Source organism: Pristis pectinata, chromosome 35 (assembly GCF_009764475.1).
Source record: "Pristis pectinata isolate sPriPec2 chromosome 35, sPriPec2.1.pri, whole genome shotgun sequence".
NCBI lineage: Eukaryota > Metazoa > Chordata > Chondrichthyes > Rhinopristiformes > Pristidae > Pristis > Pristis pectinata.
In genome coordinates this window covers 10,804,811-10,828,174 of record NC_067439.1, presented here as the reverse complement: position 1 = coordinate 10,828,174, position 23,364 = coordinate 10,804,811, and the positions used below count along the sequence as shown (strand labels likewise).

The following is a 23,364-nucleotide window of genomic DNA, read 5'->3' as shown; positions in this document are numbered from 1 at the left end:
GCCACGTTTCTACAATACAGTAAAAGCTCTGTGAACAGATAGGATTGATGGAATCTGTCCCTCACCAGTTGTATTTGGATTGTGGTACCTTTTTCTGGGTGGGGGGTGGGGGGGGAAAGAGGATGTCTCTGTTTGACGTAATTCTTACTGCCTACCAGGTGATGGCACTTGTGAGCTGTTGACAGGATCAGGGGCTCTTTCGACATTGAAAATAAATCATTTTTTTTCCTATTTTTCAGTTTCAGAATTGAGATATTGGATAGGCTTAGGTTATTCTCACTCAGACGCAGAAGGCTTATAGAGATTTACAAAATTATGAGGGACATAGATAGGATTGACGGAATTTTTTTTCCCCAGGGCAAGGGAGTCCAGGATTAAAGTGTGAGGGGAGGAAACTGAGATCTGAGGCTGGTGAATATTTGGAAATAAGATGCCAGGAGTGGTGGTGGAGGCAGATACAATTACAATATTTAAAAGGCATTTGAACAGATATTTGGATAGGGAAGGAAAGATACAGGCAGGTAGGATTAGCATAGATCAGCATAGATCAGCATCATGGTCGAACTGGACGAGGTGGGCCACGAGGGCCTGTTTCTGTGCTGCACATTTCTGAGATTCCATACTACATTACAGCTTCAGTACCATTGGAGGTCAAGTGAGAGATAGCCATCTGCTTCCTCCAGCTGGTAGAAAACATTGATCCACTTTGATTTACCCAACTGAAGGGAACTCAAAGGTTAGAAACCCTTAACCTGATGGCAGTATGGAATTTCATCAGCCAAGGATCTTGCTGCTTATCACTGCAGGAGCACCTAATGGAGTCACAGCCCAGAAATGAGGTCTTTGGCCCAATGAATTCGCAGTGACCATTTTATTCTCCCCAGACTCCCATCAACTCTTTCCCACCCCCATCCTACACCCTAAGGGGAACTTACAACAGCCAATTAACCTACCAACACACACATCTTCGGGATGTGGGAAGAAACCAGAGCATGCAGAGGAAACCCACACAGTCACAGGGAGAACATGCAAACTCCACACATACAGCACCCAAGGTCAGGATTGAACCCAGCTCTCTGGAGCTGTGAGGCAGCATCTCTTCTAGCTGAGCCACTATGCCGCCCTTATTTATTAGGTCAACAGCCTGCTGACGTCATATATACACTCCCCTCTCCTTATGCAACAGTTTTGGAGTTGGCTCCAGCCCATATACACTGCTTTGTCCAACCCCTGCCACTGGCTCCAATCGTTCAGTTACTGCCACCTCTGCCTGCAGCACTGATCACAGCTCGATTCAGAAGGGAGAGCAGAAAAGATGAACTGGACCTCAAGCATGCAATCCACGGGATAAATAAGTCAGTGAGCACGTGCAATGTTCACTTTCCCATCTCTTCACCATGTGAAATACTTACCCAACTAGCCTCAGATCACAGGCAACCATGTCCTATAATCTGCAATGTATTAAAATCTTAATGAGCAAGCAAATCCCAAGAATGTTTTCCTAATTAAAAGTTCCACTGCAGATTAAAATGAATTCACGTCTCCAGAGTCAGGTTAAAAACTTTATTTGCATTAACACAATATAAAATGTTGTGACTGTTAACCCTTTAACACCTGGCTCTCCCTCTGGCTACAGTAACCACTCTCACATCCCCAAGTTAACCCCAAACACTGTGGTCCAAACCACGGCTTGCAGCCCCTGTACAAGTTCAGAGAATCTCGTGGCTGGTTCCCAGAGGAAGAGGTGGGGGGTAAAACGACATTACATTTCAAAAAGTTTGTTCCAGCCTTGCTCCTTGGCTTAATCTGACAATCTGCTAATAGGTCTGTGCCAGTGCCAGGACTCAAAACACATTGGACATCAAACAAAAACTTGCACTTTATCATATCAGGAAGTGCATAAGAGTGAATTATTTAAAAGAGACGGGCATTTTCAACAGCAATGAAGTGAATTAACTGCTTGACCTGAGGCACGGGAAACTGCAGATGTTTGAATCTGAAACAAAAAGCTGCTGGAGGAACGCAGTGGGATGAGCAATCCTGAGGAAGGGTCTCTTGATAATTCCTTCCCCCCAACAGATGCTGCTCGACCCACTGCATTCCTTCAGCAGTTTTGTTTTGCGCTTGATCTGAGGTGTGATACCTCTCAAGGGAACAGCAGGTCCCATCAGATTGTCACCGTGCACCTGATCAGGCAGGTCGCAGCCGAGGATCATTCCTTCAATGCTCGTACTGTGTAAGTTCTACAGCCCAGTCTACAGAGGAGAGAATTACATTGCAGCACCAGGGAGCTTCAAGCCTAAAATCACACCAGGCACAACTTCACAGAGGAACTCTACTGCTCCCTCTCACTGTTCCAGTTGCCAATACTTGTTCTCATCTTTTGCAATACCTCAGTGGTCTTGCTGGCTTTCTCAGTAGTACAGCAGTCCTCTCCACTAACCCCCTCTTCCCCCACCCCCCAATCATGTCCTGGAACTCTCCATTCTTACAATTCTTCTGCACCGTCCCCTCTTTCAACTCACCCAATGACAACCTGCAGCTTTGAGCTCCCAGGCCGCGCACCCACGCCAACCCCCCCCCCCCCCCACCCCACACTGGGGTTTCCTCCCCTCTGCGAAAGCCAGTCCTTTGATAGTGTTTCTACCCACTTTCCTGGAATCTCTTCCCCTGCTTGCATGCTCGTTGGGAAGCTTGCCAGTGCACCAGTCTCACCAATGTTACAGACTTTGAAACATGCTTAATCATAGTCTTCATCTTCTGAAGGGAAGTGGATGCAAAGTACAATCACAACAGGGTCTTGATACTCCCAACACTCTCTTCCTCGAGCAGCCAATGCTATGGCACTCTACCTGCTCCAGATAAGGTCAATCATTATGATAACTACACTCCCAACCCCCAAATGTGCATTTTCACCCACTCCTGTCCATGATGGCTCTCCCAACCCATGGTCCAATGCAGCAGCGAGCTATCCCTGCAAGAGCATCACAGCCTGCCCTGCTACCTTGGATCTGCAGTGGTGAATGGAGGTGGAGGAGGGGGAAGGTCTACAACCCTGGCTGCAGGTCTGACATTAAATTTTTTTTGCCCCCCTGACCAGGGGCTGCTCTATGAGCTGAGTTAATTTTCCATTTGTACTTCAGCTTTGTATTAGTGGTTTAACCCGTCATGGCTTTCATTGGGGACAGCCTGCTCTCGGTCAATCTGTAATTCAGTCTGCCAGAATCAGGGAAAGCAAATCCCTTTTCTTCTTGGGCAGTCCCTTAGGGTGGAGGATGATTTGCTTACACTTCAATTGTCTGAGTTCTGACACTGGAAGTTGGGAATGGTGCAGAAAATGTTGCTTTAGGTCGAACAACAGTGGAGAGGAAGGGTGTAGTGTTAGGTTTCCGATTCCCTTCTCTGGCAGATGGATGCAGCCTGACCCACAGAGTTTTCAGTGATTGTCAGTTTCTTGTTAACCCAAAATTCACAGATGTCCCTGCACAGAAATGGACCGACCCCATGAGCTGCAGGGGAACTCTGTGATGGCAACTTCCCACAATCTGCAGATATCACTACTCACCAGATGAATAGGACAGGACGACCCAACAGATGAATTTGCTGTTGATGACCAACGCAGAGGTGGAGGCATCATCTGAAGTTCTGCGTCAATCCCAGTGGTTCATCAGCTTGGTTGGAAAATGTCTCATTCAGATGAAATTTTGTTAAGTATTATAACCATGCCATGTCCAAAGTTCCACAAACAGCAGCAAGACAAATTGGGAGTCAACCCATTGGTGGGAAGAGGAGAAAAGGTGTCCACAACACTGGCAGGATGTTCCTGCTCTTCAGATGGTGCTGACACCTTTACCATCTGAGAGCACTAAATAACGCTTTAAACAGTGCAACATTCCCTCAGTCCTGGACCGGGAGCAGACGATATATTCAAACCCACTGAGCCAGTTTACAGATCGGGTGTGTATTTGTTAACACAGGGTCTACAGCTCTGAACTACAGTGAGTCGAAAGAGGTCCTTCACCAGAAGTTCCACAGAACTCCCTCAGAACTGCTCAAGCAAAGAGATGAAACAACAGGAATGTAGATGGAGACTGGCCTCAGTTGATGACATTAAATAAAAGGCTTACCTTTCTATAGCACCTTCACATTCCCCCCACCCACCCCCAAGAGCTTCAAAACCAATGAAGGACTTTTAAAATACAGTCAGCTTTACACAGCAAGAAATCCAGAGAGTGGTGGAAAGCTAACCTATAGACCCTGACGTACCCTTGACACAGGAAGCAGGTACTGGTCCCAACTCTCCACGGAGCAGGGGTTACCTTGGCACCTCCCCACTGCACCCAAGCATGCCCTGCCATTCAATAAGAACCTGGCTGAACTTCTACCTCAACTCTGCTCTTCCGCCCTGTTCCACAGAGCATTCTTCACCAATGATGACCCTGCTTCACCAGGCAGACTTGGATTATGGTAGTGGTGCTTGGTCAGAGGTTCCTTGACTTGTCGCAGAACTGGGACTGGAAGTGGAGGAAGGAGAAGAGGAAGTGGAGGAGGAGGATATTTTGGCTGCTGGTTCATATGCCCCCGAACATTTCATGGCCTCCTGCAGCCTGAGTATGTCCAGGGGGTCCCTGCTCCTCACAGCACTGCAGAAGAGCTGGGCGTGCTCCTTCAGCTCGTTGATCTGCCGCTGAGTGGTGCCATTCTGGCGGATCAGCTCCTTGGTCCTCAGCGTGATCTCCAGCAGCCCAGAGCGGTTCAGGATCTCCACCGTGTTGCGGAAGCGCCGCTGCTTGGCGAGGCTGGGGGTGGATCTTGGCTCACCGCCAGACAACCGTGCACTGGGAGCACAGGATAACACGGAGGAGGAGCAGGACGAGGAGGAAGATTCCGAGCATTCAGACTGAGAGGTGAGATCTGGAGACAGTACCGGTGATGGGGAGACTGAGACGTCAAAATGACTTAAAGCGTTTGTCGCCCCAAACCACAGCTGCTGTTTAGAGTTCTCAACTTGCCAGTGACCCTGCCAATTTGCCAGCGGCACTGTGGGTGTAGTTTGACCATTCTGGGGTGACGAAGGTTCCAGCCGGTGGGCTCCCATCTCGTCTACACACAACCGTTTGCTCTTGTGATCTGTAGCCTTGTCCTGGGCCACATGCTGATCCGCCTGCTCCTGGTTCTCTTTACGGTGTCGGTCTTTGTTTGGGTGCGGGGCGATCCTAGGGTAGGAGTTTAAGATCGGGAGATAGGTGTCCTTCCCTGCTCCAGTCTTTACTTCTGCCTTCTGAACTTTCAAGGAAGGTGCCAAAGGCTGTCGGATGAAGACCACTCGGGTCTGGCCTGGTGGGGAACCAAGAGAATGCTGGTTTTCCCAGGTCTGCAGCCGGGTGTGAACAAGCTGGCTCCCTGTAGGAACGGGCAAAGGCTGTTCAAAACATGAGAGACATAAATTAGGGTGAAATGTGTGCAACAGATGACACAGAGACCAAGCTGCTGTGCAACAGGATCACATAACATTCAATGCAACTGAGTAACATGATCATATGCATCCATAGGAACATGTTCCTCCACTTAGTGTCAATGGGCAATAATAGTTGCTGCATTATTGGATTAGTTTATCAACATTCCCATAGCAACTACTACACAATTAGCTTTCACCGTGAACACAGAGAACTTACTGGGAATATATTCATATTATATTGACGTATACATTATATCATATTATATTAACCTACATAGAGAGAGAAAAACAGGTCTCATATGTCAGGTTGATGACATTTAACCAGTTAGGAAGAGCTTGAAGTCAAACTTGTTAAGTGTAGAGAAGGGTAGGTTGGAGAGAGTGCCTGTAGAGACAAAGAAAGAAATGACACAAAGGCTGGTGCTGGCAGCTGAGAGAGGGTCGTGAAGGCTTGTAAATCACAGCTGATCTGTCTTGGAAAGGTGTAAATAGGAAATGGACAAGGACCACGCAGAGAGAAAAAAAAATTGAAGAACGTTACGCTGGAACTGTGACATGTAAAGTACACTGCAGTTGTTGGAAATAGGAAATAAAAGAGAATGCTGGAAATATCCAGCAGGTCAAGCGGCGTTTGTGGTGAGAGAAGAACCGAGTTAATCTAATGGCTGTGGTGGGAGATGGAACAAATCATTCTCTCTTCTCTCCTCTTCCATTGGGCAGAAGATACAGGAGCCTGAGGGCACGTACCACAGGACAGCTTCTACCCCACTATGATAAGACTATTGAACGGTTCCCTTACACGATGAGATGGACTCTGACCTCACGATCTACCTTGTTGTGACCACGCACCTTATTGCACTGCACTTTCTCTGTAGCTGTAACACTTTACTCTGTACTGTTATTGTTTTTACCTGCGCTACCTCAAGGCATTCTGTACTGACTCAATGTAACTGCACTGTGTAATGAATTGACCTGTACGATCGGTATGCAAGACAAGTTTTTCACTGTACCTCAGTACAAGTGACAATAATAAATCAATTCAGCCCTTAAGGCTTATCAATGAAATCAACAATGAAAACAGAAAATGCTAGAAATATTCATCAGGTCAGGCAGCGTCTGTGGGAAAAGAAACAGAGTTGATGTTTCAGGTCAAAGACCTTTCATCAGACTATTTCCCTAATTTTATTTTAGATTTGCAGCATCTGCAGTTTTGTGATTTTCACAATGAATATAACAACTTCAGATAACCAGCCTTTCCAGTTTGTGTCAGAACTGCCTGGTTCTGATGAAAGATCATCAACCTGTACTTCACGTTTTTCCCTCCACAGATGCTGCCTGACCTGCTGGTTATTTACAGCATCCTCTTTTATGTCAGATTTCCAGCAAATGCAATTGTTTTTTTCACCTCTCAATACCATTTAAAATAAACAAAGGAAATGCCGAAGCACTTAGCAGGTCAGGCAGTATCTGTAGAAGGAGAAATAGAGTTAACATTTCAGGTTGAAGACCTACAGAACTAGAAGAGAGAGAGAAACAAAAAACAGCTTGGTTTTATGTTGGTTTCATCAATCAGTTATCACCAAGGCAACCCTGGTCTCACCCTATCAGAGATATTCCTATCATCCTACCATTCCGCCACCACCCACCCCTCCCCACCCTCTGGAACATAAAACTAACTTGCTTTTTCTTTCCTAGTTCTAGCAAAGTGTCCCCGACCTGAGACAGAACTCAGTGGGTTAACTGACCTAGTGAGTTCTTCCAGCAGTTTGTTTTTTGCAATAGAGTCCAAAAAACCTGCACACACCTCAAACAGGTACATTAGTCAAAATTGCAAGTCTACTAATGTACTTAACAAGCTGATCACAACTGCATAAGGTGCTCCATTATAAGCAGAAATTCAGTGCATAGGATTTTAGAAAACAGATCTGTACCTCTTTGACAATGACATTTTTCACAAAGTACACAGGAGTCAGGCTTGAGAGTGAGCTTTGTGCTGTAGTCGATTTCCCTGCAGGATTCAATGCTGCCGGTGCTGACCGATCCTCCGACTCACTCTGTTCCACTGTACTCAGGTATTCTGAGCTGGTGTCTGAGAACAAGGTACAGAAAGAGTGGCACAATCAAAAGGATGCGGAGACAATGCAAATTGTCTGCTGACTTCCAACCCACTGGAGATCAGTAAAGAAACTTTTGCCTACTGACCACTGAATCCCAAATCACAAAGAAGCCATTTAACCCACTGGCTCTACGAAAAGAGCCATCTAATGTTACCACTCTTCCCATCTTCCCCATAGAAAAGTTACTATTAAATCTACTTCGACCATCCCTTCAGCCAGGTCATAACTCTGTGCGCAAGATTTTTTCCTCATCTTCCCTCTATTATTTTGGCCACTTAAATCTATGTCATCCTCATACCTACTTTTCTGCCAGTGGAAACCACTTTTCCTCATTTAATCCATCTAAACTCTTCATAACTTCATTCAATTTCCCCTTGCTCTTTTTTGCTCTAAGCAGTAAAACCCCAGCTTTTCTAAAACTCTGCAGTCTGCACATATAATGAGGAAATGATGGAAATACACAGCAAGTTGGACAGCATCACTGAAGAGTGAGAGAGTCAATTTTTGTCTCAACCTCAAAGTTGAACCACGCACAACAGATGCATCACAATTGCTTGATCTTCTGATGAAAGGCATCGCCCTGAAACTTTGATTCTACTTCTTATGCTGCCTGACCAATTGAGCATCTCTAGCAATTTTTTTTGCTCCGACTTCTCTGTTCCCTCGACACAACTAAAGCTCTCATTCCCAATACCATTTTAGTAAACTTGCATTGCATCCTCTGCAATGCTGTGACATTTGGAACCCAGAAACAGTTTCTCCAGTTGAAGCTAAATTAATGTTTTATTAAGGGTTTCACATAATTTCTTTGATTTTGTGCTTTATTCACCAAGCCAAAAATTAAAACAAAAACAAAACAAAACACTATTACTAATCTGTTGAGACACCTTCAAAGATTTGTGTAGGTGAATTTCCAGGTTTGTTCCTGTGTTACGTTAATCTTCTGTCATTTGGTTTTACACTGATGTATGCTTCCCTATACATTAACATCCCTGACTTTGGATATGGAAATACAAGTGGAGGAAAGCTCTTGAATCCTTCACCACATTAGTCCTGGCACCAGATCCCATGGGCATCATCTATGGGCATCATAGGGTGCGAGGGAGAAAATGGGAAGACAAGTTGGTTTTGGAATTATTTTCATTTTGTTTAATGTTTTAATTAAGTATTGCTTTAATGAAGTATTCATTTGTTGATTTTTTACTGCACTGTAATGTTTCTGAACCCTCAAAGCCTTGACAGCTGGTAAAGCTGGCAAAGTGCTTTGCTGACAGTCAGTTGGCTGCAGATTTTTTTTTCGCAGGGGTAGTGGGGTGGGGGGCAGAGAGCATTACGGTTTCTTCAGTGCACTTTGAGGACCAACCATCACTTAGGACACATTAAGAGCTGGCACAGGCACAATGGGTTAGTGATGTCCCTGTGCTGTTACCAGGTTATGACCAGACATCTCAATTTTGCTAACAAATCTAAAAGAACAGATTTTTTGCATTGCCTCTGCAATCAAATTATGAAATGCTTTCTGAAATCAATCAAGTAACAGAAGAGAATGTCAGTTATAAGCAACCCCGAACAGAACCAGATACAGTTAAAGTTCTGACTTTCCCTTTTAGACTTGATGCAAGCACACCCTGGTCAGCTCGAAGGCACAAGATACAATAACCGCCCTAATCTTAAACACAAACCTCATATGTGCATAGAATGCACTGAACCACAGGGATTGGGAGGAATCAAGTATAAGAATCAACATTTCTCAGAAGTCGGGCAAGCAGCTGTAATAGTTCTATATTGGTCATCACATCTGCGCCTTTGAGTGGAGAGCCGTCCAATGGCGGAGGGGTGGTCCAAAAGCTGGAATTAATTCTCATTTCATCTCAGCCCTGCAGGGATGGGTGTACTTGGGAAAGGAAAGTAGCCAAACCCTGTGAATGTTGAGAGGCTGAAGAGGAGAAAACAATGGAAAGCCTCAATATGTCAACAAGCATCTGTGGATAGGGCAAGCAAGTGGAGTGGAATCTTCTACCCATGAATTTTGAGGGACAATTCACAAATTAAACATTAGTTCATGTCCTCCATAAAGACTGGCTGAGGTAGCCGGCAGCTACAGCAGTTTTAGCTGCCAGTTATCTCATTCAAAAGCAAAAACCTTTTGGGAGGGTGACAAGATGGATGCCATGAGGCTGATTCCCCCAGATAGAGGCTATGATTGAAAGGAATTGGCCCATTTATGACTGCAGAGGAAACATTTCTTCACCTGGAGGTTGTGAATTTTTAGATTGTTTTAACCAGTGGGAACGCTTAGTTCCTTCTTGATGCTCAATCAAGAGGGAACTAAGAAAGCAAAGAGATATGGGGAAGGGGCAAGAAAGCTTTTATAAAGAAGACCAGACGCCATCACAATGAATGAGTTAGAAGGCTCAAGTATGATCGACAGCTACTTCTTCCCATCTGTCTTCCCCATTGTGATGTGTGCAAGCTGCTTTCTGTACTGCTACCTGTTGTGACTGACCGATATTACGCCACGTATACTGTTCAAATTCAGATGTACAAACAATGAAACAAAACTCCCATCAACCTTATGATCCCAGTTATTGTAAAATCCCTTAAAAGGTAGTGTTCAGCATTCCAAATCTTCAATAAAGCCATAATGCTTTCCATTACCTGAAAATCCAGAATCTTTTTCTGACTCTCCAGGTATTGACTTCTGTTTCTTCTCAGCAACTGCAGAGGGATTCTTCTCTGATTGCCCATATCGAGCATCTGGTGGATTCTCCAATTTAACGGACACCCCACTTATCCTCTCCTTCATGCTTTTGCGTGATGGTCTGCAGTTTTCAGCCATGGGCACTTTAGTCATGGATGCTACCTCACAGTCCGAAAAATATTCTGAAGGAAAAGAGTGCTATTCATTGATTCTGGAATGTAAACTACTTCATTTTTAATAAATGCATTACACTGACATGATGTAGCTTAAACCTGCTCATCCAGCTCTGTCACATATACAGAGAGATGCCACAAAGCTATTATTTACCTTTCTAACTTTTTTTTGATACAAAGAGTAAGAGAAGGTGCAAGAAAAGGTTCACAAAGAACTATCTATAACACCAAGTCAGGAAATGCTGAATATGTTATAATGTTTTTCTCTAGAAAACAGAAAGCTGAGCCTCATATGGCAATTAAAATCATAAAGATAGATGTTAAAAGGCTACTTCAAAGTGTACAAAACACAGGAGCCTAAGTGCAAAATTATCTCTACTAAATCCTGATAATAGTTCATGGTAAACATCTTTATCCAGACAGCACTTAAGCTGTGAAACTCGACACAAATAGATGTTGAGATGAATAAACCTTCAAGGGGAAGTTATCCATGTGCTCAAGTACAACATGGGTTATAGAGATACAGATGAAAGCTCACGTGGAGCAGAATGACCAACAAACTATTGGGTATAACAGCCTATTATTTAAACAAATTATTCGTACTTTTTGGATATGGGCATTGCTGGCAGAGCCAGTGTTTAATGCACATCACTAAATGCCCGAGGAGGTGGTAGACCATTTTCTCAAACCACTGCATTTCTTTTGGTAAATGTATCCCCACAGTGCTGTTAGGTAGAGAGTTCTAGGATTTCGATCTTGCCATGATGAAGGACTGTTGGTGCATACATTTTCAAGTCAGGATAGTGTGATACTTGGAGAACCCGCAAGAGGTTGTGTTCCCACGCACCTGCTCACCTTCCTTGCTGGTAGGGGTTGCAAATTTGGGAGGTGCTGTCAGAATAACAGCAGTCCACTTTGCCGATGGTGCACACTACAGCCAGTGTGTGACAGTAGTGGAGGGAAGGAATACTTAGGATGGTAGTTGGGTTACCAAGAAGTGCATTCCTTTGTCCTGTATGACGTCAAGTTTCTAAAGAGTGTTTGTTGGAATTGCACTCATACAGATAAGAAGAGTATTCCACCATGACCCTGACTTGTGCCTGATAGATGGTGGACAGACTTAGGAAAGTCACTCCTTGCAGAAAATCCACCCTTTAACCTGCTCTTGTAGCTATGGTGGCTGGTCCGCTTAAGTTTCTAGTCAGTGGGGAAGATCCCCAAAATGTTGCTGCTACAGTCTCAGCGATGGTAATACCATTGAACGTCAAAGTGCAGGTGGTTAGACTTTCTTGCTGGAGATAGTCATTGCCTGGCACTTTAGTGACATGCATATTACTTTCCACATATCACCCTGTGCCTGAATGTTGTTCCAAGTCTTGCTATATGCAGGTATGGACTGGTTCATTTGCAGAGGAGTTGTGAATGGAATGAGATGTCGCACAATTATCAAAGAACGTCTCTATTTTTGATTTAATGATGGAAGGAAGATGAAGCAGCAGAAGGTAGTTGGGCCTGGGACACTACCCCAAAGAAGGGTTTTGTATGATTGACCTCCAACAACCTCAGCCATCTTTCTTGCTGCAAGTCCAACCACTAGAGTGTCTTCCCATTGACTTCAGTTTTACTGCCACACTGTCAAATGCTGACTTGATGTCAAGGGTGGTCATTCAACTCGGCTCTGGAATTCAGATTTTTGGTCCACATTTAGACTAGGGCTGTGAGGAGGTCTGGAGCCATGTAGTTATGGTAAAACCTGAACTGGACATTAGCAAGTACGTAACCAGAGGGAAAGCACTGTCGACAGCACATTCCATCACTTTGTTGATGACTGAGAGTAGATGGACTGGGCAGTAGGTTAGCAAGGTTGGATTTGCCCTGCTTTTTGTGAACAGGACATACCCGGACAATTTTACACCATGTCAGATAGATGCCAGTGTTGTATCTGTACTGGAACAGCTTTGCTAGAGGAGCAGCTAGTTCTGGCACACAGGTCTTCTGTACTAACAGCTGGGATGCAGTCTTGCCCCATGACCTTCACCGCTCGGCCATTTCTCAAGGATGCCTACATGAATTGAATTGGTTGGAGACTAGCCTCTGTGGTGGTGGTGAGCTTGACTGACGTGAATCATCTATTTGATATTTCTGCCTGAAGATGGATGTTTCAGCCTTTCCTTTAGCACTCACATGCTGGGTCCCACCATCACTCTGGATGGGGCCATTCTTGGTGCCTCATCCTCTCAGTTACTGCTTAACTGTCCATCGTTCACGTAGAATCAAAAAACTGTGAACGATGGAAATCTGAGATAAAAACAGAAAATGTCAGAAACACTCAGATGGTCAGGTAGCATCCGTGGAAAGGGAAAGAGTTAAAGTTTCAGGTCAAAGGCCCTTCGTCAGAACTCTTCATTCTAAAGAAGGATCTTTGAATTAAATGTTAACTACATTTCTCTCCACAGACGCTGCCTGACCTGCTGAGCTTTTCCAGCATTTTCTGTTTTTATATCAGATTTCCAGCATCTATAGTTTTTTAATTTACTGTTGAATTTGCATCCCTTCCAGGAAGGCCATCTTTGAAGAGGTTCTGCACCAGTCATGATTATGTGTGATAGAAATAGAACTTCTGATCCCATGGTAGAGTGAGAGATAAATCAGGCCATGAAGTTACAGACAGTGGTGGTGAATATTTCTGATGCTCCACACTGCATCACAGATGCCCAGTTTTGAGCTGCCAGATTTGTCCCAAGTCTACGCTATTCAGCATATGCTGCCACAAAACACAACACGTGCTCTGTAAATTCTCTGATTATTTGCTTTACTGAGCAAGAGACTAGGTTGAATGCCAGCAAGGTTCTGCTAGAAAATTACATGGTGACTGAACATGAGCCAGCTTATCATAGAAGCATAACACAAGATTGAGAATTCCAACTGCGGTAAGCAAATTCAAGCAAACTTATCAGGAATTTTTCTTACATTAAAAAAACCCTAAATAAGACAGCCAAATCCATAAAAAGAGATAGGCAGCAGATATTGGGGAACTGTGTTACATCCAAGTGCACTCTCGAGCTGCACCAAAGACATAAGAATTAGGAATAGGAAGAGGCCATCTGGTTCTTTGACCTGACTCCTCCATTTATCAAGATCACAGTTTATCTTGTACTTCTGTTCCATTTTCCTACACTATCCCCACACTATCCTGAAATCTATCAATCGGTTTTGAATGAACTCAAGCGACCGAGCCTCAGAGGTCTCTGGGGTACAAAATACCAAAGGTTCACCACTTTGAGTGAAGAAATCTCTCCTCATTTCAATCCTAACTGGTATCCCCTTTATTCTAACACCCTAGCCCCTGGTTCTAGGCTTATCAGCCAGAGGAAGCATCCTCAGTTCATCTCCTCTGTTGAGCCCTGTAAGAATCTTGCATATTTCAATACAATCACCTCTAATTCTTCTGAACTCTAGAGAACACAGGCCTAGCCTACTCAATCTCTTCTCACATGGCAAAGCCAACAGCCAATCAACCAGACTGACGCCAATTATGTCTTTTTCTTAAGGAGACCAAAATTGTATGAAGCACTCCATTTGAAATTTCAACAAGGCCTATATGACTGCATTAAGGCATCTTTACTTCTGTAGTCAAATTGCTGGTATAAATGGGCAACAAACCATTTGCCTTCCTCACTGCTTGCAGCACCTGTACGTCAGTTTTCAAAGATTAGTGTACAAGATTACATAGGTCTGCTTGAAAATGAACATACCCCAATGCGTCACCTTTTTGAAAAATAGTCGGCATTTTTTGTTTTGTGTAACAAAGTGCACAACTTCACATTTTTCTACATTACATTCCATATGCCATGTCCTTGCCAATCTTTGCATCTTCTTCCCTGCTCACAATTCTCGATTTATATTGTCAGCAAACTTGAAAATATGAGACTTGGTCCATCAGATTTGGATACAAGGTTGTTCCTTCATCAAAAAGCATGGAACCGCCTCCTCAATGTCATTCTGGGAATACCTTCATCGCATGGAGTGCTGAAGTTCATGAAGGTCGCTCACTTCAACCTTCTCAAGGGCAATTAATAATCGGCAATAAACAATGGCCTCACCAGTGATCTCAATAACCCACAAACGAATTAAAAACATAGATCATTATAATTTCCACAATGCACCCTAAGTCTGTCATACTTCAGGAAATCAGAATCATAGAACTGTTGTGCCACTGAAACCATTCAGCCACTTGAGTCCATGACAGCTGGATCCCTGGTAGAGCAATTCCCCCACCCACCAGCCCTGTCCAACCCCACACATCCCACTACCCCCTACGCATGCCCTGCTCCTCCCCACCTGAATGCACTTCATCTGCCCTTCCACTTACACATTCCCCTATTCCTCCCTCCCCCTCTAATTTCCCTCATTCCCCCATCCTCATTCCTGTCTGCTGCACCCATTTCAGTGCATCCCTCCCTCCAAGGCCAGTGTCACACTCTCCTCTCCTCTCCCCCCCATCCCTCCCACATACCCTCCCCCCTTTATTCCCTCCCCCCTCCCTCACTCCCTCCCCTCCAGTCCAGTCCCTCCCCTCTCATCCCCTCCCCCTCCCATTCCCTCCCCCCTCATCCCTCCCATTCCCTCCCCCATCCCCATCATCCCCTTCCCCCCTCCCATCCCATCCCCTCATCCCCCTCCCCTCCCCCCTTCCCTCCCCCTCATTCTCTCCCCCTCATCCCCCTCATTTCCTCCCCTCCCCCCTCATTCCTTCCCTCCCCTCCCCCCTTCCCTCCCCTCCCCCCTCATTCTCTCCCTCCCCTCCCCTTCCCTCCCCTCCCCCCTCATTCTCTCCCCCTCCCCTCCTTCCCTCCCCCCTCATTCTCTCCCCCTCCCCTCCCCCCTCATTCTCTCCCCCTCCCCTCCCCCCATTCCTCCCTCCCCTCATTCCCTCCCCCTCCCTCTCCTCCTCCTCTCTCTCTCCCTCCCATCCCCCCTCTCCCCTCCCCCCTCTCCCCCCCCTCCCCTCCCCCCTCTCCCCCCCTCCCCTCCCCCCTCTCCCCCCCTCCCCTCCCCCCTCTCCCCCCCCTCCCCTCCCCCCTCTCCCCCCCCCCTCTCCCCCCCCCTCCCCTCCCCTCCCCCCCCTCCCCTCCCCTCCCCCCCCCCCTCCCCTCCCCCCCTCTCCCCTCCCCCCCTCCCCCTCCCCCCTCTCCCCTCCCCCCCTCCCCCCCCCCCCCCTCCCCTCCCCTCCCCCCCTCCCCCCCCCCCCCCCCCCCCCCCCCCCCCCCCCCCCCCCGCCCCACCCCCCACCAGCCGACCCTCTCGCCGACCCCCATCCGCCCCCCCCCCCCCCCCCCCTCCCCCCCCCTCTCCCCACCTCCCCCCCCCCCCCCCCCCCCCCCCCCCTCCCCCCCCTCCCCTCCCCCCCCCCTCCCCTCCCCCTCCCCCCCCCCCCCCCCCCCCCCCCCTCTCCCCCTCCCCCCCTCCCCCCTCCCTCCCCTCTTCCCCCCCCCCCTCCCCCCCCCACCCCCCCCCCCCCCCCCCCCCCCCCCTCCCCCCCCCCCCCCCCCCCCCCCCCCCTCTCTCACCCCCCCCCCCCCTCCTCTCTCTCCCCCCCTCCCCCCCTCCTCTCTCTCCCCCTCTCCCCCCCCTCCTCTCTCTCCCCCCCTCTCTCCCTCCCCCCTCTCCCTCCCCCTCTCCCCCCCCCCCTCCCTCCCCTCCCCCCCCCTCCCTCCCCTCCCCCCCCCCTCCCCCTCCCCTCTCCCCCCCTCCCCCCCTCCCCCCCTCCCCCCCTCCCCTCCCCCCTCTCCCCTCCCCCCCTCCCCCTCCCCCCTCTCCCCCCCTCCCCTCCCCTCATCCCCCCCCTCTCCCTCCCCCCCTCCCTCCCCCCCTCTCCCTCCCCTCCCCCCTCCCCCCTCCCTCCCCCCTCTCCCCCTCCCTCCCCTCTCCCCCCTCCCCTCCCCCTCTCCCCCCTCCCCTCCCCCCTCCATCCCCCCCTCCCTCCCCCCTCTCCCCCCCCCCCCTCCCCCCTCTCCCCCCTCCCTCCCCCCTCTCCCCCCTCCCCTCCCCCTCTCCCCCCCCCCCTCTCCCCCCCCTCTCCCCCCCCTCCCTCCCCCTCTCCCCCCCTCCCCTCCCCCCTCTCCCCCCCTCCCCTCCCCCCTCTCCCCCCCCTCCCCTCCCCCCTCTCCCCCCCTCCCCTCCCCCCTCTCCCCCCCCCCCTCTCTCCCCTCATCCCCTCCCCCTCCCCCTCATTCCCTCCCCCCTCCTCTCCCTCATTCCCTCCCCCTCCTCTCCCTCATTCCCTCCCCCCTCCTCTCCCCTCATTCCCTCCTCCCCCTCCTCTCCCTCATTCCCTCCCCCCTCCTCTCCCCCCTCCTCTCCCCCCTCCTCTCCCCTCATTCCCTCCCCCCTCCTCTCCCCTCATTCCCTCCCCCCTCCTCTCCCCTCATTCCCTCCCCCCTCCTCTCCCCCCCTCTCCCCTCATTCCCTCCCCCCTCCTCTCCCTCATTCCCTCTCCCCTCATTCCCTCTCCCCTCCTCTCATTCCCTCCCCCCTCGGCCATCGGTGTTTCCGTACCGGATCCTGGCCCGGTCCGGCCCTACTCCCGGTACTTCGGCCGGATCAACGGCTGGAGCTCTCCCAGTCCGGGACAGAGGTCCAACCGCCTCCCACCGCCGGCCCCTCCGCCGCTGCCGTCCTCCCGAAGCTTCAGCGCGGCGCCAACTCTCAACCAAACCTGCTGCCGCGGTCCCCCGCCTCCCGCCCATGAACGACACCACCACCAACCAATGGGAAGCTGCTCTTCGGGGAATTGGACCAATCAGAAGGGCTTCGTTGCTTCAGCGAGTTCGTCCGGCAAGCCTTGGCTCCCGTGCGCTGCCTCGTGAGGGCGGCGCGATTGACTGACAGTTGCCGTGGCGACCGGGCACACGCGGCGCTCCTCGGGCCAGCAGCCCAGAGCGCCAGGTGACGGGCGTGCGGTGCAACGTGAGCCGGCTGCAGGGGTGTTGCAGCAGGAGCTGCACCTCACACCTCGGGAACGGTGTCAGCATCGCAACCGAGCGGGGCTGGGTTATGTGCAAACGGTGTCAGTCGAAGCCCTTGGGGGTAGTGCACATTCGGCTGGTGTTGCAAAATTAGTGCACATCCGGAACACAAAATTATTTAAATCCGGATAGGAACAAAAAGGAAGATAATTGAAACTTAAAATTGGTGCAAGCTGATTGTGTAATTCGACATCAAGAAGAATACAAAATTGACATTTTGTGTACAGGTTGTGCAATAATAGTCATGACCACAAGTATGGTCTCACCAAGATCCTATATAATTACTAGAGGGCATCTTATGTATGTAAATCTCCTTGCAATAGATGTCAACACACCATTTGTCTTCTAAACTTACTGGTGTACCTGGCATGAAAGCTTCTGGTTTCTTCAGGGGATCCAGGTCCCTACATACATCAGCATTTCCCCAGCATCACCTGCTTTTGGTTGTTGATCAAGGGACTTCCCTGCTCTGTTTTGCATTTATGCGCTGGGGTCTTTTTCCGAGAGTGCAGACAGAGTTTAGCAATCGGTCTGAAAGATGGCACCTCTGACAGTGCAGCATTCCCTTAGCCCTGCGTTGGGAGTACAGCCTAAAATTTACTACTGGGGCCTCCAGATATGGCATTGAACGTATAACCTTCTGGCTCAGCTGCCCATGAACCACATAATTTTCTAAAGGGACTGAAGCTTCCTACTTTCCCTGGTATTACACCTGCCAGGGGAGGTGGTAGAAGCAGATACAATGGCAATGATTAAGAGGCACTTAGATGCATGAACAGGCAGGGAATGGAGGGATACGGACCATGTGCAGGCAGATGGGATTAGTTAGATCAGCATCATGGTTGGTACAGACACAGTGGGCTGAAGGGCCTGTTCCTGTGCTGTACTGTGACATGTTCTGTCAGTTACACAGCACAGCAGACACATGCATGGCTGAGTACCACCAAGTTCAACAGCGTCTATCAAAATGCACCTCTTCTTGGATGGCGGCAAGTTGCTGGCAGACCCACAGGAGGATGTCACTGTTACTTGCAACCACGGCTACCTGTTGTGAGGCAGAATCCCAGTTTCATGGAGCGTTCCTTGATCTGCCCCTACTGGAGGCAGCAGGAAGACGACACAAGAAATCAGGAGCAGAAATAGGCCACTCGGCCCCTCAAGACTGCCCGGCGAGTCAATAATGATTATGGTTGATGGATACTGTCTCAACTCCTCTTCAGTGCCAGTTCCCCATAACCCTCGTCTTTCAAATATTACATGGATTGGAAAGGTTTAGAAGGTTATGGGCCAAATGCTGGCAAATGGGACTAGCTTGGATGGGGCATCTTGGTCGGTATGGGCTGAAGGACCTGTTTCTGTCCTGTGTAACTCCATGAACTCTATTTATCTCTTTCCACTTTAAATATTTCTAATGATCTGGCTTCCACAACCCCCTGGGGCTGAGAGTTCCAAAGATTCACCAGCCTTTGAGAGAAGAAATTTTTACGTTCCTCAGTTTAAAAGGACCAACCTCTTATCTTGTAACCACATCATTTTGTTAAATGACTCTCCCACTGGTGAAAACATCTCAACATCTGCCCTGTGAAGCTGCCACGGTATTTTATATGTTTGAATAAGATCATCCATCATTTTTCCAAACTCCACTGAATACAGACCCAAACTGTCCAGCCTCTCTTGATAGGAAGGAGAGGGCAACTGCTTGCCCCTCTTCCATGACTACATCCACACCCAGGAGATTGTACTCATTTGGCGGACCTAAGAACATCCTTGACCCTGGGAGAAATGTTTGACCCCGGGAGAAATGTTTGAACTTACGTTCTTGTTTTTAGCCAAGTAATATTATGTCTAACATATTCTTCTATTAAAAGCACATAACAAATAGTTAGCTCTAGAGGAAACAGCAGATACAGTATTCAAAGAAAAACAAATAAAACACAAATTTTAATTATCCAGGGTAATAAACAGTTGGTACATTTTAACCTCCAATTTCTTTTCCATTTTAAACAATAATTCACAACGTTCTAAAATAAGCTTTGTGTTATCACTGACCTCTTTAACTGAAGTCATTAATTTGTGTCTGGGTAGAGGATTGGGGGCCCTGTTTCCCACAGACACAGTATCTTGTGTGTGTAAACTCTCCTCAGCCAGTTCAGCAGGATTCTGGATGAATCCAGGCAGTGAGTACTAAATGGTCAATCAACTGAATAATACAGCCATACCACATCCTGTTCCTTGCACAAGACTTAAGATCAGGTGCCCAGTGAGTAAGTTCATCAGAGGACAGCCAATACCTCTGGAACCATAGCCCTGTTAGAAGAGAGGACTGAGGTCGACCACAGGTGATGTTAGTCCGCTCGGGAGAATGTTTCCATTATTAATGAGATGCCTTAATCCCAACCAACCAAACATGACTGTCAGAATAAATTAAATGTCAACTTTGTGTGTGAACATGGCCTATCATCACTAGGACTGAAATAGAAACTGAACAATGCTGGAAACACTCAACAAGTCAAGCAGCATTTGTGGAGAGAGAAACGGAATTAACATTTCAGGTCGATTTCTGATTTTACTTCAGATTTCCGGCATGTGCAGATTTCTGATTTGCATTCGCCTACACAGGGGCGAAGTCTCTTGTGTGAGATGTGTGTGGTGGGTTTAAAGGGTTAAAACAGAAATCCAGAGGTGCACATCTGGTGCTTTTCCTAGCACCTTGTCTTTTTGCCGAAACAGGATAAGAGACTGAACATCACACAACAGAGACACAAGAGACTGCAGATGCTGGAATCTGGAGCTACAAACAATCTGCTGGAGGAACTCAGCAGGTCGAGCAGCATCTGCGGGGGAGGAGAGGAATTGTCGACGATTCGGGTCGAAAGTTTCAACCTGAAACGTCGACAATTCCCCTCCCTCCACAGATGCTGCTCGACCTGCTGAGTTCCTCCAGCAGATTGTTTGCAGCTCAACGTCAAAAAACAGAGGGTGTGACCCCTGATTTCCAATCATCAGCGCCACTCAGATACCACAACTTGCATTGGTTCAGCTCTTATTTCTCACATTTTCATATTTCCTTATAACCTAGGAGGCCATTTGGTCCATCGAGTCAATGACAGCTGTCACAGCAAACCCCTCAATCTCATTCCCCCTCTTATTTCCCTGTCTCTCTCACATGCTGTTTAACTCACTGCTGATACCCCCACCATCCACCTACACTACAGGTAATTTACAGTAACCAATTAACTGACCAACCTGCACACCTTTGGCATGTGTGAGGAAACCAGAGAACCTGTGGGGAAACCCACACATTCACCGGGACAATGTGCAAACCCCACACAGACAACCCCAGAGGCCATTAACTGATCCGCGGCTGTGCAGTCCCTATGGTCAAAAGCTCTAAATCGTCCCGAGGTTGCTTCTAATGAGGTTTGATACTGAGCCAGATTAGGAGATTGGTTCAAGAAGATTTAACGATGGGGGAGAGGCAGAGAAGTTTGGTCAGGGAGTTCCAGATCTCGGCCTCTGAACACCAGAAGGCAGGGCTACCACGGATGGGGTGAAGTAAATCGGGTTCACAAGAAAACTCCTCAATGGACTACTGTTTCTGCAATGTAAACAAAGGGACAACAAACACACATTGTCCTTTTGCTCAGTCTCTTAACATGCACACAACATTTCCCCCTCTGCAAAGGTGCCCAGGTGATCAGGTGGTCAAGTGACTGGTCAGACATTGAAAAGGATCTGTCTACTTCTCCCTAAAAATGCACCCATTTTATCAAGCACATAGTGCTTATTGGTCCTCTAACTGGGGCTCTCAATATCTCCACTGCCTCCTCACCAGTGAGCTCCAATGTCCTTGGAATTTGCAGATTTCCCCAGAAAATGAACCCACAGCTCAGCCAGAAAGTCAAGAAGCCTGAAAAGTCAAAGCCCAAGTTCAAAACTCCTGCATCACAAACAAATGCTCTGCCCACCTCCCCCCCTTTCAATATCACCTTCCCCACTGTCTCTCCCCAAGGTCCCAAAGGCTTATGGCACTTGTATTTGCAGGAGTGTGTTGGATTGGCCATTGGCCATATTTGCTGACGGCTTTCTCCCTGCAAATAGAACATAGCTAAAGGACAATGTTCCCGTTGATCACCCAAACAAGATCTGCAACTGAAGACAAACTCTTGCTTTGCTTGAATTCATTTGCATTCTTCCTCTTCCTCCCCTTCGTATCTTCAGCAACTACCTTCCTTTTATCTCATTCCTATATTGCCTCGATATGTTTCTACTTGATACGTTTCTACTTAACTCCATATCAATTGCTTTCCTGAATTTCATATCGAAAAGCTACATGGATGCAGAATAACACCTCCTGTATTGAACCCCAAGGCTGTGCCTCACCCCATGCTCAGAAGATCACAGTTTGCTGCACTGATGTCATTATGTGTTCACCACGCTCAAGTGACTGGGATGCATTTAGGGGATGGAGACGCATATGACATCCTCCTGCAAAACAGCATCAGTGTCCGCACATATACCAGGTAGACCCCTTCACAACCTCACTCGACTCCTGCACCATCTGTCATACTGCTTTCCAACAAGCGGTACCGAATGAGCAGATATTTCCTCCCTGTTAACTACAGGGCAGTGTGAGGCCATTATCTGTGATCAGCAGAAACTCTGTTCTCTGGTCCCCGTCTCCATTGCTCATCGTAGGGATTGTGTGAACCTAACCAAACTGGTTGCAACACTGGTGTCCCATCTGACACAGGGATGGGCTTCAGAATGAGGATCCACTCCATTGTCAAGGTCACCGATTTCTGTTGTGTTACTCTACTGCACCCACGCATCAGCTCATCTGTTGCTGAAGCCCTCATCCATGCCTTTGTAACTGGGAGACTTCATTATTGCAACACACTTCTAGACCACAGTCCCTCACGCTTCCTTGCGTTTCCTGCATCAGCTCCTGTTCAATCATCACCCCTCTGCTTGCTAATGTTCCGAGATCCTGGTTAAACAGCAACTCGCCTTTAAAATTCTCACCCTTGTTTTCAAATCCCATCCTAGATCCCGTTTCTAATCTTCACCCCCAGCTGCCCAGCTCCCTCCAATTTTCTGGTCAATGCTTTTGGTCTTATAACCTGATGTCTCCTTATGAGGTTTGGCCTCAAACTTTGTATGGTAACGCTCCTGTGAAAGGCTTTGTGACATCACATCACCTCAGAGGCGCTGTAAAATGCAGGTTATTGTTGCATTCCGATCTAGACCTAGGTTTGAATTCATGATTCCTATCTCAGTGCTGGACCTGAGCCATGCTTTGAATAGGAATGTGATACGGTCAATAAAGTACATCAACATCAACTGCCAGGCAAGTACACACAGGACTAGATTAGAGGCGAGCAATCGGTCTAGATAATGATAAAACACAGGTAAATCTGATAGTTACAGATGCAAAACCACATCCATTAGGGAATTCCTTCATGCTAGTTACAACAGGAAACAAAGACTGAATGGATGGCAGGTGTTAAACTATTTTGCGGAACCAAACAACAGCAGGGATCACTACACATTGGCCTGATACCCAGCCTGATTAAGTGTCTGGAATGATAAGGCTAGACTGTCTCCTGGCTCCTCATATTTCCTCATATTTTCTTCCGACACAGGAGGAGACCTGGAGCGTTACCCTGTCTCTCCCTCCACAGAATGCTGGTCTTTGTTTTTACTTCACTTATATTCCTTCTGACATAGGAGGTGGCTGTTTGGGCCCATCGAGAATATGCTGGCTTCTCAGAGCAATCCCATTTCCCCCACTTGTTTCCCCATGACCCATTCCCTCTCACATGCCCATCGACCTCCAGCCTGATTCTCCTACCCCCCACTCCACATCCCCCCCCCCACGGACAGA

At 48.1% G+C, this 23,364-nt stretch overlaps 1 protein-coding gene across 1 annotated transcript; it reads right to left on the bottom strand.

Moving 5' to 3' along the window:
* Positions 1-1,549: 1,549 nt before the first annotated feature.
* Positions 1,550-17,170, bottom strand: cipcb (CLOCK-interacting pacemaker b). The gene is made up of 4 exons (XM_052044271.1): positions 17,008-17,170; positions 10,234-10,458; positions 7,390-7,547; positions 1,550-5,422 (listed from the first exon to the last, which is right to left on the bottom strand). The coding sequence occupies exons 2-4, from the start codon at positions 10,427-10,429 to the stop codon at positions 4,463-4,465; spliced, it is 1,314 nt and encodes a 437-aa protein (XP_051900231.1). The 5' UTR covers positions 10,430-10,458; positions 17,008-17,170; the 3' UTR covers positions 1,550-4,462.
* Between the last annotated feature and the right edge of the window lie 6,194 nt (positions 17,171-23,364).